The following is a 17,329-nucleotide window of genomic DNA, read 5'->3' as shown; positions in this document are numbered from 1 at the left end:
GGAAAGAGAGCTTGTAAAATTTTATAAGAGGATTTCTTCTTTTATAAAATTTTATAAAATTTTTTCTTCCCCTTGATGATGTGGGCGACCACCCTTGCTTGGTGCCCAAGCAAGGGGCCGACCAAATTAAATCTCCAATCAATCCATGATTGGTGATTGATTCAATCAAGAGGAAAGAAAAGAAAAAATAAAAGGGGAAAAGGAAAAATAAGAGGAAGATTTTAATTTTTATAAAAAGTCTTTCCTTATTTGCCTTGGGCAAATATTATAAAAGAATGGGAGGACAGACCACATGACATAACAATTCTTATTCTCTTGCTTGGTGATCCTCTTGTGGCCGACCCTCTCTCCCTCTCTTTTCCCCTTGCTCTCTTTTGCTCCTTGGTGGTGGTGGTGGCTCAATTCTAGAGAAGGAGAAGAAGGCTTTTGGGTGGTGTTCATCTTGGAGGATCGTCGCCCACACGACGTCCAAGGCGAGGTGAGGAATATGGCAAAAGATCTCGAGGTCATTAGCATACAAAGAGAAGGTATAACTAGTAATTTTCTTTCGCATCATGCTAGTTTTTTTTTGTATGAAGTCCAAACACAAGAGGCAATAGATTCTAGTTTTTTTCGAATTTGTTATTCGAGTTTGTTTTTTTTTGTTTTTCGAATTTGTGATTTGATTGTTCCTTTTGGTTAAACCTAGAGTTATATAAGGAAATTAAATATTACCTTTCCTTAAAAGGCTTTGTCTAGGAAGTGGTGGTTGCTCTCATATCCAAGAAGGCCTAGTGCCTCGCCATGTTTAACCTGGAAGCTAATTTTAGAAATTAATATTTAATTGAATTTATAACATAGGTGGATTTGGATCAATAGTGTTAAGTTTCGCTTGCGATCCAAATCTAAACCATTAAGAACAGATAAGTTAAATTTGGAATCAATAATGTTAAGTTCCGTTTGTGATTCCTAATTTAACTTCTAAAGAATACAATAGGTTATTTAGGAAAGGTTTGACACTTGTACAAAATTTTTGTACAGTGGAACCGGTACGATCTTCCTAGGACTAATCAACACAATTCCCCTCTGGTTAAGGTTGGACCAGTTTGCAGTGAAGAAGACTCAAGTGGGTAAGGTTGACTAGATACTTGATTAGGAAAGTCTTAGCTAGAAGTGAGGCAAGGGCAAGTCCAACTGGAAGGTTGGCAGAAGAAGAAAATCTAAGTGGATTAGTGTTGATTGTGTTGGATCGTGAGTTTCACTAAAGAGGGGGGGGGGGTGAATAGCGATTTAAAAAGGTCGAGAGTACGCAGCGGAAAAAGACGAAATCAAAACAATGCTAACACAAGAACCTTTTTACTTGGTTCGGAGCCTTTGGCGACTCCTACTCCAAGGCCCGCACACAAGGGTGCTTTCGATGGGCAATTCACTAGCAATTCAGAAATTATTACAAACTAAGTACAGAAATGCCAATGAAAAAACAAAACAATACCGACAAAGGAAGAAACTAAAAGAGAAGCGCGTTGTCGGAGCTTCGCAGCGTCACAGGAGCACAGGAGAGCGGATTATGAGTTGTTGTTCTGACTTCAGCCTTGACCCTCCTTATATATGAGGTTCGGAGCACCTAGAACCTTCAGGGCGTCTTGGATGTGACGTAGCCGAGTCAACCAGCGAACTCCACGTGTTGATGTCGCGAAGTGGATATATTTTTGCCTCCGGGTGCCCGGGTACCTCCCGAGCGCCCGGACTTCCAGGCGCTCGGGTACCTCCCGGGCGCCTGAACCTCCAGGCGCCCGGGGACCTCCCGGGCGCTCGGACCCTGTTTTCCAATGGGTTCCTACCTGCAAGAAAACGTTAGTCCGAGACACTTATATCTCCTGCAAAACAGATTATTAACACAGTTATAATAAACAGAAATAGTATTAATTAGATTCTATCTCTCCGAGACCGAAATCTAGTCAAGATCTCGACTTAGAGTTCCAAAATGGTTCTAAGTCAGATCGGCGCCTAAGTTCCCTTCTCGGTATTGCGTCCTCACAGTCACTTTCCTCCAGTGACTTACCTTTACTTACCTGTCAGACATCAGGTCAGTCCTTCAACCCGTCTGGACTTCATGCCAACTATCCGATCAACCCGTCGACCTAGCTGGACTTCGTGCCAAACACCCGGTCAGCCCGTCGACCCATTTGGACTTCGTGCTAACTATCCGGTCGGCCCGTCAACCTAGTTGGGATTCGTGCCAGACATCAGGTCAGCCCGTCGACCTGTCCTGGACTTTTCCTGCACACTCGGTCAGAGTGTTAGATCAACAACAAAACTAACTTAACCTATTTTGTCATTCATTAAAACCTGGGTTAAATCGTTAGTGCTAACCGCACCAACAGATTGGACATTTGGTGTGAAAATCCCTAGCGAGTGAAGCTAGACAGTGAAAATATCCTGGTGAGTGAAGGCAGGTGAAAAACCCTAGTGAGTGAAGTTAGGCAGTGAGGAAGTCCTGGTGAGTGAAGTCAGACAGTGGAAATCTAGGTGGGTCAAGGTTAACCGGACACCTGGTGATTAGGAGTTCAAGTAGGTCAAAGGTTTGACCAAATACTTGGCACAAGGAGAAAAGTCTAAGTGGTCAAAGGATTGACCGGACACTTGGTGAAGAAGTTCCAACAGGTCAAGGTTGACCAGATGCTAGGCAATGAGGAGTTCCAACAGGTCACGGTTGATCGGATACTGGGTAAATGAACTCTACACTTCGGGTTGGAAGTTAGGGCTTGGTAATTGACTAGGTTAGTCGATTACTGAAGTTTAATCGATTAAGGTAAATGATTAAGTAGTTTTCACGAAGTGTACAGAGAGGTTCATAATCGATTAGGTCAATCGATTACAAATGCTTAATGGATTACAACAATCGATTAAGCCTGGGTTTCGCGAATGCACAGAGAGTTTGGTAAGCGATTAAGTAAGAAAGCTTAATCGCTTATAGCCTATTTTAGCATGAATAGAAAGCTTCCTAATCGATTACGATAATCGATTAGGAAGGATTAATCAATTAGGGTAGTTAATTAAATTTGAAAAACTAATCGTTATCAGCCCGATAAAAAGTGTTTGCGTGGATAGTTCTCAGCAGCGCTCACAGATCTCTTCTCCACTCTTATCATCGAGTTCGCTAGATCTTGAAGTTAATTCTTGGAGATAAGTGTTGCTGCACTTCCAAGGTCAAGAGGCGTTCCCAAACAAGAAGAAGAAGCTAGTTAGGATTTCATTTGTATAAATCTTGTAAGAGATTCTTTGTATTTGTTTAATTCTTCTTATTGTTGCATTGAGAGTTTTATACAAGATTTCTCCACCTCTGGAGTGCTTTCGAGAAGGAGTGTTTTTGATAATGGATGTGTGAGTGAGAGCCTGATTTTTGAATTAGTCATCTCGTTTGAGGTGGATACAAAGTAAATATTTGGTGTTAGCATTGGAGAAGCCGAAGTGTCTTGATAGAATGTTCTAATTGGTCCGTCAAAAAATTGATTCATTATCAAATTTAATAAAAACCAAATACAAATAGAAAACCTTAATAACATGGAGGCCCCTAAAATAGGGAGGCCTTAGGCCCTAAGCCACCTCCCCCCTAAAGTCGGCTCTGCTCATATTGAAATATTGATAATTTTAAAATAGAGTCCCATTTTAATTTTTACATTTTGAGTTGGGTAAAATTATTGTGTGACTCGTACATCAAGTTTGAATCACATAAATAGTCTATTATAATATAAGATAAGACTGTGTACAATAGATTCAATATAATTTTACTCTTCTCTAAAATCCTATATTGATGAAAACTTCGTACACCGGACTATCTTGATTTTGTGATAATTGTGAGTGTGTAAATTACTCGGGCTTAATTGTAAATTGGACCCGCGCTTTTTCATTGTGGGCCAATGCGACAAATGAATTAGCAACAAGACCAACACGTCCTCAGAAGCCCAATATCGTTTGATGTTATATATTTCACTGAACTTAATTAGCTATTAACTAAACAAGCTAGACGCATAGCTCAACATCACTCACAATATAATTAAACTCAACTTGGCCATTGCATTGCCATTGCATGCAGGCAAAATAGAGGCCGGGGGACAAAGGCATGGACAAAACGGTGAGATGGTATCAGACAGTGGATCTCGAGGAGATCACAGTAGCTAGCTAGTTCATCAGCAACATGTGATAGATCGTGAGCAGAAGAAGGCCCCGTGAAAACCAAAAATGATCGAGAGGTGGAACCTCTCCCATAGGCCATAAACTCAATCAATGCCACTCCCTCTCTTCTTCTTCCTCAACTCACATGCTCATGCATGACGGGAATGAGGTTGGTAGCTATCTAGGTCAAAGTGCCATGCCCCCCTCTGCTCACATGCACCGATGCACGCACGTACGTATACGCCTATACGGTAATACCCCTTCAATCTCCATGCATGCTTAGGATGAACGATTTAAACTTCAAATTGAAACGGTCGCATGCAGTGCGTCTCCAGAGAGCCAAACTCCGACCGTGACAGCATTTATTTAAGCCATGCATGCACCACATGACACACCACGCTCTGTGTGCTAACTAACTATACATCTCATTCCACTCCACTTCGCTGGGCTACTGAGGACGTACGTAGATTGTTCGATGGAGAATCTCCGGAAGGCGCCGCTGCGGCCTTGGAAGAAGGGGCCAGCGAGGGGCAAGGGCGGGCCCCAGAATGCCTCCTGTGAGTACCGCGGCGTCCGGCAGAGGACGTGGGGGAAGTGGGTGGCGGAGATTCGCGAGCCGAAGAAGCGGACGCGCCTCTGGCTCGGTTCCTTCGCCACCGCCGAGGAGGCCGCGCTGGCCTACGATGAGGCGGCGCGACGGCTCTACGGCCCCGACGCCTACGTCAACCTGCCCCACCTCCGCGCTACGTCCGCCTCCTCCCACCTGCTCAAGCCGAGCGCCTCGTCGTCGCACCTCCACGGCAGGCCTTTCAAGTGGCTGCCGGCCGCCTCCAAGGGCGGCGTCACTGTGACCTCAGCCACTGGCGCCGCCGTCCCCTCCTGCGGCCTCCTCAACCTCAACGCCCAGCACAACGTCCACGTCATCCACCAGCGCCTCCAGGAACTCAAGAACAATTCCGAAAATAAAACGAGGCCTCCTCCTCCTCCTCGTCCTCCTACTCCTCAGCTTCTCTCTTCCACCGCCTCCTGCAGTAATTCAGGCGGCGGGTTCCGGACGCCATTGGCGCCGATAGAGACGCAGCTGGAGATCTCGCTAGGTGGAGACCGCCGAGGCATCGACCAAGTGGTGGATCCGGCGCCGGCGAGAGCGGAGAAACCGCAGATTGATCTGAAGGAGTTCCTGCAGCAGCTAGGGGTGCTGAAGGCGCCGGAGGAGGAGAATAGCAGAGAGGCGGAGCCTGTGCTTATGCTGACGCGGGAAGAGGAGGCGAGTGGCTGTAACAGCGGGACGGTATCGATGGACCAGGGCAGCGCAGGGGGCTCGGAGTTGCACCAGATGGGCGGCGACTTCAACTGGGACACGTTGATGGAGATGCGGGCTTTGGAAGGCCACCCTGTCGACGAGGCGGAAGACGGCGGGGCGCCGCAGCTGGATGACGTGCACGATGACCTTGGATTGCCCGTCTCCATCTGGAACCTCTGATCACCTGAACCCTGCTATATCTATATATACACACTACTTCTACAGTTCATCTATGTGTTTCATCTGGTTTTATAGTCAGTCATATTTAAACTATATATTATCATTGTAATTATAATAACTAGTGCGGAAAATAATAAACTCATCTGTTCTTGTCTGGTCTGATGACTCAGCAAAACAAAAACTGTCGAGGGGTAGGTAGCCGCGGCACGATGAAGAGGAAGATTCACGAATTCCCTAAAAACATAAGAGGTTAAAATAAGCGTTGAGGGTGGACTCTAATCCCGTCCAGAAGCCGAGAATAATGGATGATATAGTTGGCATATTGATCAACTTGTCATGACGTGAAGGGAGGAGAGGTGAGCTCTCTTTTATATTGACTCTTTTATATTGACTGAATCTCTAAACCTCCCAAAAAGATAAGAATCAAAGGTGTTCGAAAGTCGTCTTTGGTTAATGGTGCCTATAAAATTATTAGAAAATAGACTGAGTGTTGTCTCGGTTTGATCATCTAACATTCAAGTCAATTTTTGATCATAGAAATAAAAAAATAAGCATTATTATAATGAAATAACTGAATGTAAAATATATCAAATCAGCAAAAATGAACTAAAAGTGGCACGAAACTGGAGGTGATTATGAGGAGTTAGAGACGATGACACAGAGCCGAATGTGGTATGGATCTGGAGGCGACGACACAAAGCTAGATGCAGCATGGATTTGGAGGCGACAGCACGGAGTCGGATGTGACATGGATCCGGAAGACGACACGCAGCTGGAATATAGTAGTGACACGCAAGCCAGAATATGACAACGACTCGAAGCTCGGAACACAACAATGACACGAAGGCCAAAAATAGAACATCGGCTTGCGAGCCAGAATACAACCACAACTCACAGGTCGGAACACCACATCGACTTGAAGGCTGAACAACTACAATGTTGGAACACAACAATGGCTCAAAGACCGGACAACTCCAATGCTAGAACACAACAACAAGGTAAGGCAATGGTGACCCAAAGGTCGGATCAGGATTAGGGTCGTACGGTGGTACTGATTGGAGCCCAGATCAGCATCGAACTTGAGGGCAGGGGCGTTGGACGGTCGGATTTGGCATTGGGTGTGTCGGTAGCAGCACCAACGACCGAGGTATGCTTGAGGGGGGTTGTAGAGCAACGTCAGCGGCTATTGGCTTGTGAAGGCAATGACATCATGTCGAGGGAGGCGATGCATGTCCCTACGGCGATGACATCTCACAAAAGAGAAGAGGGAGAGGCGGCATGAGTGAGACTGTCAACAAGTGTGAGAGGGGCGACCCCTACGAAGGCTAAGGAGAGAGGGGGGGGGGGGGGAATCCCGGGCTGGAGGCGGAGGATCTGTGAGCCGGAGGCGGGGACAAGACGACGTGTGCGGAAAGAAGAGAAGGGGAGAGGCAGCCCCGGCCAATCAAGACTGCTTATGTTGGTGCAGTAAGCAACAATGATCAAACTTAGGTTTTGATAAATGACAAATGGATTAAAATTCGGTGTGATGTGATCTAACTTTGTTACTAAGTGTGCGAGACTTGACGAGTTTGAAGGACCAGGTTGAAATCTAGTTAGGTTTGTTAAACTTGATAGATGATGGGAAGTCCAGATAGGTCAAGGAGTGATTCGATATCTGGCGGGAAGTCCGGCTGGGTCCGCGGGACCTGACAACTTGTCAAAGTCCAGTTGGATCTGTGGACCTGGCGACTGGCGAGAAGACCTGATGGGTCAAAGGCAAGTCAAACGATTCTTCATGGTAAGTAAGGTAAGTCACTGGAAGAGAGTGTTATAGTGATGACGAACCCCAATTAGGGACTTTAGGCGTTGATCCAGTTTAGGTATATTTTGGATACCTAAACTATGACCATGACTAGATCATAGTCTTGGACATCCAAGATTTAATTAATAATATTATTTTATTATCATGCTAAATTTATTTTGCAGGTTACATTTTATTTTGGACTAACACACTTTGTAGGACTAAGGTAGCAAAAATCAACCTTGGATGAATAGTGCCGAGACGCCTCAGAGCTGACTAAAGGCACCTCGGAGCAGACTTGGAAGGGCCCAGGCCCGTTGGAGGCACCCTCACGAAGATAAAGTTTGATTTGTGGGGGAGGTGCCCTGGAGTGCACTGGAGGCCCCCCCTGATTCGTGCTTGGAGGTGCCTTGAAGCGCTTGGCAGGGGCCCTCGAGTGGATAGAAGCCGGAGTCCTTGTTGTTTATCATGACTAAGGTTTAAGAGATTAAACCTAAGGTTGGATGCACCTCCAATGAGCTTGGAGGTGCCCTCAACTTTTTTTAAAAGAAGTGTTCGAGCAGCACAATGAATCCATTAGTTCTACAAGCTTCAACAACTCTTCTGCTGCTTCAACTATGGTTTGTTGCACTACTGCTCTGAGAACATCCGACTATTGTCAGCACACCAACACCAATACACGATCCCGTTCAGATTCTACATTTCTAAAGTGTTGATAACGATTTAATATTTTTGTACATTTTTCATACTTGTAAAATGAAAGTGTAGGCTGTTACACTTCCCCGTTTTTCGTACTTGTATTTGATTTTCTCTTCCGGCGGTTCCAAAAGAAGTTTATAGTGGATCCATCGATACAATTCGAGGGATCGTGAGTCTTGGAGTAGGGGTCGTCGAAGTCTTCGAATCAAGTAACTGTTGGGGATCGTTCGGCCGGCTTGAAGGGGGGTTGGATAGATGGCGCCCCCAAATACTCGCTTCTTTCTACAACGTTAGTGCGCAAGCGAAAATGCAAACAAAACAAGTAGAAAGCTAAATACTAAAGGAAAGAATGCAAACCAAGCTACACGATCATTTACGTGGTTCGGAGATAAAGCTCCTACTCCACGGCGTGTCCGTAAGGTGGACGATCCCGATCCTTCGGTGGATTACTCCCCGAAAAACTTCCGGCTAGCTCAAACCTCCTTGTGGGTGGAGAAACCTCACCACAACCCTCACAAGAGCTCCTTTGACGCTAGGGCACAGGTAGACTACTAATAGAGATTAACCACCTCTATTTCGTCAACTCAAACCAAGCTCCCAAGCTTTGGTTTTATAGGCCACGGGTTGGAAAACCCCGCCTACCAGTCGACTGCTAAAACATGCAGTCGACTGACCCAGTCGACTGCACCAGTCGACTGCCAAAACATGCAGTCGACTGCTACAGTACTGCTACAGTAGCGCTACAGTACTGCTACAGTAGCGCTACAGTAAAACCCTAAAAACTAAGATTTTACTCCGAGTACAATCTCTCGTGCACTCGTACCCTCACCCTTATGACTCACTTGATGCTTCCTTTGCAGCTTTGACTTTTTACCTTCAAGCCTATTTCCTTTGGCTCTCGTCCCTCGGATGCATTCAAGTCCGCGGCTCGTCCCCAATATCATCCTTCGCGTATGCCTCGAAGTCGATTCCCTCGGCCCTTGTCCTCGCTGCCTTGTCCATGGTTCCTCAGATGCTCCATCCTTCACCAGACCCGAAGCCATCAACCTGAGTCACATGTGTATCCTGCAAACCTGCACAACTCAAATACACATATCAAATACAAGGGTGAACCTAACTTAAACCCTTTGCCCAAACGCCAAAACACATGGTCGCACGGACCATTGGGATTGCTCCAACAATCTCCCCCTTTTTGGTGTTTGACAATACGTTTAAGTTAGGGAAAACAAATAGCAAATAAACATGCTAATACATACAATGGACTTACGATGCCAAGGCTACACACTTGGACTTACTCCGCCGAATGGTCTTATGATGCCAAGGCTACACACTTGGACTTACAACGCCGAATGGACTTACGTTGCCAAGGTTACACACTTGGCAACCGCCGTAACAATGCATCATGCATTTGAACCTATCCCAAGGCTCTCCCTACACCTATGCTCCCCATGAGCTAGGATTTTTACAACGGGCTTTTTAAGAACCTATCCCAAGGCTCCCCCTACGCAAAGGCACTTTTAGGTTTTCCCAACTAAACCTTACTTCTCCCCCTTTGCCTAACATCCAAAAGGTCCTCCAACAATATCCCAATTGTTGAAAACTTGTCATTCCAATTGACCCTAAACTCGTGTGTTTATCCCCCATGGATTTCATACACTTGTATGAGTTGACTTGGTCAAAATCCAGTGCTGAAAACAATTTCAGACTGGTATCAGTCGACTGCAAGAAGTGCCAGTCGACTGGTCGCTACTGGTTGAGCGAACAGAATGCTTCTATTTCCAGCCAGTCGATTGCATGTTTTAGCAGTCGACTGGCACAGTTTTTCAGCCTTTTTCAGCATTTCTGACCCAATTTCAGAAATGCACCAATAATTCCACAGACCTCCAAAAATCCCCAAATTTTGTGGAGAGGTCTGTTTTACCCATGTCTACTTGGGAAAAATACATTCAAAAATGTATCTATCACCAATCCCAAGATTGACACAAAACTCAAAACTAGCTAAAAAGTTCAATTGAACCTTGACCTAAAGTCCTAGTTTTGGCTTCCTCTTGATGTATTTGCCCATATTAACCCACAATGCATCCCTAGCATTGGTTTATATGGCATTTATACATCCAAAACCAATTTTCATGCTATATGACCCCAATTGTCATATTTCTTGCATGAAACATAAACTAATTGTGCCAAAACCCTAGGTTTGAGACTCAAGTCCGTCTCCAAACCACTTGGCACATTTCATGGCTTGTCTAGACTCCCAAGTAAAACCCCCTTGAGATCCATTGGCCATGGGTCCCAAATTGACTCTTTGAGCTCCCCCTAGAGCTCTTAACCTTAGTCACCTCCCTAGGTGACTCATCCACAATGGCTAGGCCACATCGGTCCACCCCCGGTGAAACTTGACCTACAAATCTAACTTTCTTAACCTTGGACACTTTGTCCTTCGTTAATTTCTCCTTACCATTAAATGGTTTTCCCTTGCCATTTATTGGCTTCTCCTTGCTATAGTCATATGCAACCCTAGCATAAGACTTTCCCTTAGCTTTGGAGGACACTCTCTTGCCATGATCATTTGCCACCCTAGCACATGATCTCTCATTAGCCTTAGAGGAACTAGATCGGTATCCCAAGCCCGATCTATCATTGTTGGGTCTTTGGCTACCCAACATCATCCTTAATTCCTTAGATCCAACATTGAATCTCTTAAGGAATTGTTCCAACTTATCAAGCTTTCCCCTTAAAGTTTGATTCTCCTTCTCTAGGTTTCTAACCCTAGAGTTAATTTGTCCAAATTGGACATTCCTAGACCTACCCTTCCTAGGCATGTGTCTCCCCTTCTTGGGATTAATGCCTTGGGTCTCCCTAGGTCTATTGTTTCTAGATTTTTCATGCATAGATTTCCTAGGATTTTGATCTACATTAACCCTATTCCTATCATGATATTTAAATCCAAAATTTTGCATGGGTAAATAATAACAATTATTCCTAGCATGCATGGAGGAATTTAAATTTGATTTCGAATTTAAATTTGGGTTTACCTTACCCTTTACCTTTGGAGCTCCCCCTTGACATGAGCCCCTCTTCTTCTTCTCCCACTTCTTTAGATGCTCCAACTTCTTGAACTCTCCCTCCTTGAGCATCTTGTGTGGTAGTGTCCAAGTTCTCCACACGTGAAGCATCTAATGTGCTTCTTCTCCTTCTTCTTCCTACAACTCAAATCAGATTCTAAAGGAATTGAATTGAGTTTAGGAGATACCTTCTTCTTACTCATTGGACACCTACTCTTGTAGTGTCCCTTCTCATTACATCCGAAGCAAATTATGTTGTTCTTTGACTTCACTTCGATGGAGGTGCTTGCTATGTTTACTTCCAAGACTTCATCTTCTTCACTTGTCTTGGAATCTTCTTCAATTCTTGAGGATGTAGATGATACCTCATCTTCCTTCTCCTCCTCGGATATTGAGCATGACTCAACTTCCGTTTGCTCCACCTTCTCTTCTTGAGCTACTAAACCCAACTCCTTGGGCTCCACATCCGATTGGTCCTTCTTCTCCTCTTGGACCACTTCATCACTTTCTTCGGATTTTTCTTCTTCTTCTTGTGTAGGTAAAAATTCCTCCCATGGAAATTTCTTCACTTTACTCCACAATTCATGGGCGTTCTCATATTTACCTACACCACTTATCACATTAGGAGGCAATAAATCAATTAAAATTGCTATTACCTTTGAGTTTGCCTCCGATCGTGAGGTTTGCTCCTCCGTCCAATGTCGTGTTCGAAGCTTCTTCACTTTCTTGTCTTTAGGGACTTCAAATGGCTCTTCCACCACCATCATTGTGTCCCAATCCGTCTCGAAGAAGTTCTTCATCTTCACCATCCAAAAGGTGATATCCCATAAGCTTCCTCCTTCGAACTTTGGCGGATCTATCAAGCCGGTCATCTTTGCTTCCTCGGCGGTTAGTCCGACGGAGAGCGGTCTTGCTCTGATACCACTTGTTAGGGATCGTTCGGCCGGCTTGAAGGGGGGTTGGATAGATGGCGCCCCCAAATACTCGCTTCTTTCTACAACGTTAGTGCGCAAGCGAAAATGCAAACAAAACAAGTAGAAAGCTAAATACTAAAGGAAAGAATGCAAACCAAGCTACACGATCATTTACGTGGTTCGGAGATAAAGCTCCTACTCCACGGCGTGTCCGTAAGGTGGACGATCCCGATCCTTCGGTGGATTACTCCCCGGAAAACTTCCGGCTAGCTCAAACCTCCTTGTGGGTGGAGAAACCTCACCACAACCCTCACAAGAGCTCCTTTGACGCTAGGGCACAGGTAGACTACTAATAGAGATTAACCACCTCTATTTCGTCAACTCAAACCAAGCTCCCAAGCTTTGGTTTTATAGGCCACGGGTTGGAAAACCCCGCCTACCAGTCGACATCGACTGCCCTCTGTGGAAATTCGACCGTTACATCCCAACGGCTCGATTCCACACATTTTGTTCGCTGCCAGTCGACTGCACCAGTCGACTGCTAAAACATGCAGTCGACTGCTACAGTACTGCTACAGTAGCGCTACAGTACTGCTACAGTACTGTTACAGTAAAACCCTAAAAACTAGGATTTTACTTCGAGTACAATCTCTCGTGCACTCGTACCCTCACCCTTATGACTCACTTGATGCTTCCTTTGCAGTTTTGACCTTTTACCTTCAAGCCTACTTCCTTTGGCTCTCGTCCCTCGGATGCATTCAAGCCCGCGGCTCGTCCCCAATGCCATCATTCGCGTATGCCTCGAAGTCGCTTCCCTCGGCCCTTGTCCTCGCTGCCTTGTCCATGGTCCCTCAGATGCTCCATCCTTCACCAGACCCGAAGCCATCAACCTGAGTCACATGTGTATCCTGCAAACCTGCACAACTCAAATACACATATCAAATACAAGGGTGAACCTAACTTAAACCCTTTGCCCAAACACCAAAACACATGGTCGCACGGATCATTGGGATTGCTCCAACAGTAACTCCTTGTGTTCAAATTATATTTTTTTTTACTTAATTATTTTTATTTCTTCCATTGCACACTCGTATTTCAAAAAGATAATCATTTTTAAAATACACGTGATTAACCCCCCATCTCACATGCACACCGATTCTACAGCTTGTAGGCGGTAATGAGAGGGGCGATCGACATCGTAGAAAAGCAGAGCTGGTGACATCCTCGTGTGCGAGGCATGAGCCGACGATGTGCATGGGCGGCGGCGAAGGTGAGAGAAGGCGGCATTCTTGCGCGTGAGCTATCGGCATGCCGGTGAGAAGGCCCCCGTGAGAGGCGGTGGTGGCCAAAAATCCCTAAAAAAATCCTCCTCTCTTTCGCATCCTAGAAAACCTCATAAATGAAAGGTGAAAAGCCCAAAATGCCCTCCCCTCCACATGGCTCAATGTGAGTATTCCGACGTTCAAGTTACTAAGGGACTAGAGAGAGCAAGGAAATGAAGTAGTCAAAAAATGTTGATGATTTGTGCGCATACGTGTGTCTGTGTGAGCGAACGACATTTTATAGAGTTGCAGTTGTATCCTCACATTCTCTATGTGTTCCGAGATGAATGCTTACGTTACTCATGTCCTTCAAGATAAACAGCTACATTGCTCACGCCCTCCGAGATGAATGCTTACGTTATCCACATCCTCCTAGAGGAAACAACTACATTGTTCGAGTCTTCCGGTAGCAACGACTCAGTGGGGGCGCCGCATAATATGTGAATCCCATCCAAGGGAATTCGGATGAGCCTAGCTGGAGTGTTGGACGTTTAGGTGTTACTGGAGACGAAAGGGTTCGTCCCTTTCGCTGCTGCAAACTGATGTTTGCTGCAAACGCCAGGGAGACGAAGGGGTGTCCTTTCCCCTTCGTCTTCCTCAGCCTTCTTATTTAAGGTGCGTCCAAGCACAGATCCGGAGGGGGAGGTGAAGAGCGAGCAAGCGATCAGAGGCGAGCAGAGGAGCAGCGAAGGTGATCTGAGAGAGCAAAGGGAGAGCATCCAGAGGCTGAGATTTGGCTCGTGAACCTTGAAGCGCTTTCCGGTTGCTCCGTGATCGTGCTTCCGACAGCGACAATCTCTTCATCGATCGGCGTCTTAGGTTGCAGTTCTTCGGGAGATCAATGTGAGTGGTTACCGCATTATTTTAATTGCTTCGTTTTAGTTTTCATGCTCTCAAAACTACCAACAATAGTATCAGAGCATGCATAGTTTTGAAAGCATAGAAATCGACGCGAAAAAGTTCGCATTTTTCTTCTTTTGTCGCGAAGAAGACGATACTGTTCATCAATTGAATCGATTAACCAATCGATTCAATTGGATTGAATCGATTGAAATGATATTCAAATCGATTCAAAATCACGGGATGAACAGTGCTTTTGACGAAGCACAGTGAGAAGAAGAAACTACTTCAATCGATTGAAGAGAAGAAAAAATAGAATGAACAGTGTTTTTACGAAGCACTGTAAGAATCGATTAAAAAAAAACATGAACTGAATCGATTCAGGAATCCTTGAATCGATTAAAGGGATGAATAGTTTTTTTTTTCTTTCGAAGCCCCAGTAAATCGTAATCGTTGCATGCAGAAGTACTGTTTAAGATTTAATTGATTATTATTAATAATTTGAAAAATAACAGTGCATGAGTTAAACTTTAATTAAATATATTTATTAATTAATTAAATACATAAGAAAATATATTATTAATTAATAAATAAAAATATTTAATTAATTTATGGTTCAATTTATCGAAAATAGAACCCTACCAACTTGATCAATTAAACCCAGGTATGGTTTAAATTATTAATTGATTTAGGCAGACCAATTTGATTCAATGATACCTAAAGCTGGTTTAAATTATTTGTTGGTTTAACCAGTCCGATTTATTATTGAATTAATTGGGTATTCTTGATTACAGAAGTTGGGCTGATCAAATATGACCAGATTAGTTCCGTTGTGTCAAATTTGATCAGAAACATTGGATTTGTTCTAATGAGTCATACTTAATCCAATGGGCAATTGGGCGAGTCAAACGAACCTGAGTTTGATTAATAAGTCTATGATTGACTCAAATGGGCTTAAACGATAACAGAACATAGGTCCAATTAGATTAGTTCTAATGAGGACAATAGACTAAGTTTAACATCCAGACTCCTGATTGACCAATCTAATGGGTCAGTCGACTTAAACTCTTGAAAATCGAGAAGATTTATTTTTCTTGATTTATAATGATGGTATGCCTGTATAAATTGAATTAAACTGGTTTTGTACTAGTTAGTCGGTTTTGTACTGACTTATTTAAATTCAATTTTTCAGATGACATGGACGATTACCACATTGACTCGTCGCGAAGTGCGGCGAAACCAGCTCCGAGAGGAGATTCAGGAGATAGAGTATAAGTCTGCTTATGGAGTTGACGAACATGTTAGACGGCTAGATAGACTATTTTGGAAACTTGAGTCAGAAGAGTTTCCAGTCCTGGACAGTTATAGGATCTGGGCATTGATGCATTCATTGCTAGAGTATCCCAGGATAATAGCAGACTATGTATGGGGGCGTCATGAAGGGTGTGTCACATATTCAGTACTGTGTGAGGAACTACTTCACCATATGGGTGAAGAAGAGCCTGAAGAGTCTGAAGAGGACCAGGAGATGCTCGAGGAAGATCCAGAAATGGATCTAATGGAGAATCCTGAAGCTGCCCTATCTGAGATTATCCCAAATGAGTCTAGGTTAATAGGGATAGTGTTGGATGCTATACCAGTGTTTGTCCTAGTGGGAGCAGTGCTGGCCTATCTAGTTTATTAGTGTTCTATTTACTGTCGTTATGTACGAGCAGTGTTAGCTCATCTAGTTTTTGAGTCATGTAATAATTTCTGTTGTTTTGTACGAACAGAATTATATAATAAAAGTTATGTTATATGTTAACTAACTTGGAAATGATTAGTTCATTTCATGATATGATTAGTTCATATATCCATATGATTAGTTCATATGAAAAATGATTCGTTCATTAGATGGGATATGTGCAATAAAATTAATCAATGTTGATTAGATTAGAACATACAAATGATGAGTGGAAACAATGTTATCACTTGATTTTGTAAACTAATTCTAATTTACACTGAGACAATGGTTAATTGCACATATATGAATTACACTGAAATAATAAATAATTTATTTATTTATGTAGATCATGACAACTAAAAATATCATAGCTGAACTCAATAAGGGTGAAAAATTATATGGGGATAACTACAAAATCTGGCACCCCGAGATATAATATGTTCTTGAGGAACAAGAAGTTCTAGAGGCTGTAAACCAAATTATGGGGGAACCGGTTGATGGTTCTTCAGCACAGCACAGACGTGACCTTGATGCCTATAAGGCATGGAAAAGGAAGGACTCTATTGCTAAGGGCATATTGATTAGTTCAATGGTGGATGACTTAGTGTTTGAATATGAGTCATTACCATCGGCTCATGCTGTCTGGGTAGCCCTTAGAGAGAAGTACAGTGGAGTCAGTCTGAGTAAGCTCCGTCAGCTAACTATCAAGTTTGATAGCTGTAAAAAGCGCTCGAATGTTACCATGGCCCAACATCTCAGGGAGATGGATAACATGATTCGAGAGCTTAAGACTGCTGGTTATGCGTTGACCGATAAACAATAGGTTCAGACAGTTATTCTTTCCCTTCCTGATTCTTAGGAAACGATGAAATAGAATCTGACCCATAGTGAGAGTATCAAGACTTTCACTGATGTCTCACGCCATGTTGAACTTGAGGCGGAGCGGATTGAATCCGCAAGGATTTCTGGTCAAGCTTTTGTAGCTGAAGGTTCTGGTTCCAAGAATGAAAACAAATGGTTTACGAAAGGAAAGGGAAAAGGAAAGGAGGCTAATGCTGTTGCTGCGAAAAACCAAATCAAGAAGAAAGGAAAGAAAAATGGACAAAAACCTAGGAGCAAGTTGACCTGCTTCAATTGTGGTAAGAAGGGTCATTTTGCTCGGGAGTGTGTTGAGCCTAAAAAGGTACTGTTTTGAGCAAAAGTATGTATCCCAAGACTCCTGAGGAATAGCTGAAATGAAGAAAAAACCATATGCCAGTGTTATTGGTAGTTTGATGTACACTATGTTGTGTACTCGTCCCGATATAAGCTATGTTGTTGGCTTAGTTAGTCGTTTCCAGTCAAA

General features: G+C 43.9%; 1 protein-coding gene across 1 annotated transcript; it reads left to right on the top strand.

Moving 5' to 3' along the window:
* Window positions 1-4,604: 4,604 nt before the first annotated feature.
* Window positions 4,605-5,754, top strand: LOC121973506 (dehydration-responsive element-binding protein 2E-like). Its single transcript, XM_042524924.1, has one exon. It carries the CDS (start codon window positions 4,631-4,633, stop codon window positions 5,636-5,638), a length of 1,008 nt encoding a protein of 335 aa, XP_042380858.1. The 5' UTR covers window positions 4,605-4,630; the 3' UTR covers window positions 5,639-5,754.
* The last annotated feature ends 11,575 nt before the right edge of the window (window positions 5,755-17,329 follow it).

Source organism: Zingiber officinale, chromosome 4A (genome assembly GCF_018446385.1).
Source record: "Zingiber officinale cultivar Zhangliang chromosome 4A, Zo_v1.1, whole genome shotgun sequence".
NCBI classification, from domain to species: Eukaryota; Viridiplantae; Streptophyta; class Magnoliopsida; order Zingiberales; family Zingiberaceae; genus Zingiber; species Zingiber officinale.
Note: the sequence above shows the minus strand (reverse complement) of the source record. Positions and strands in the feature narration are given on the sequence as shown.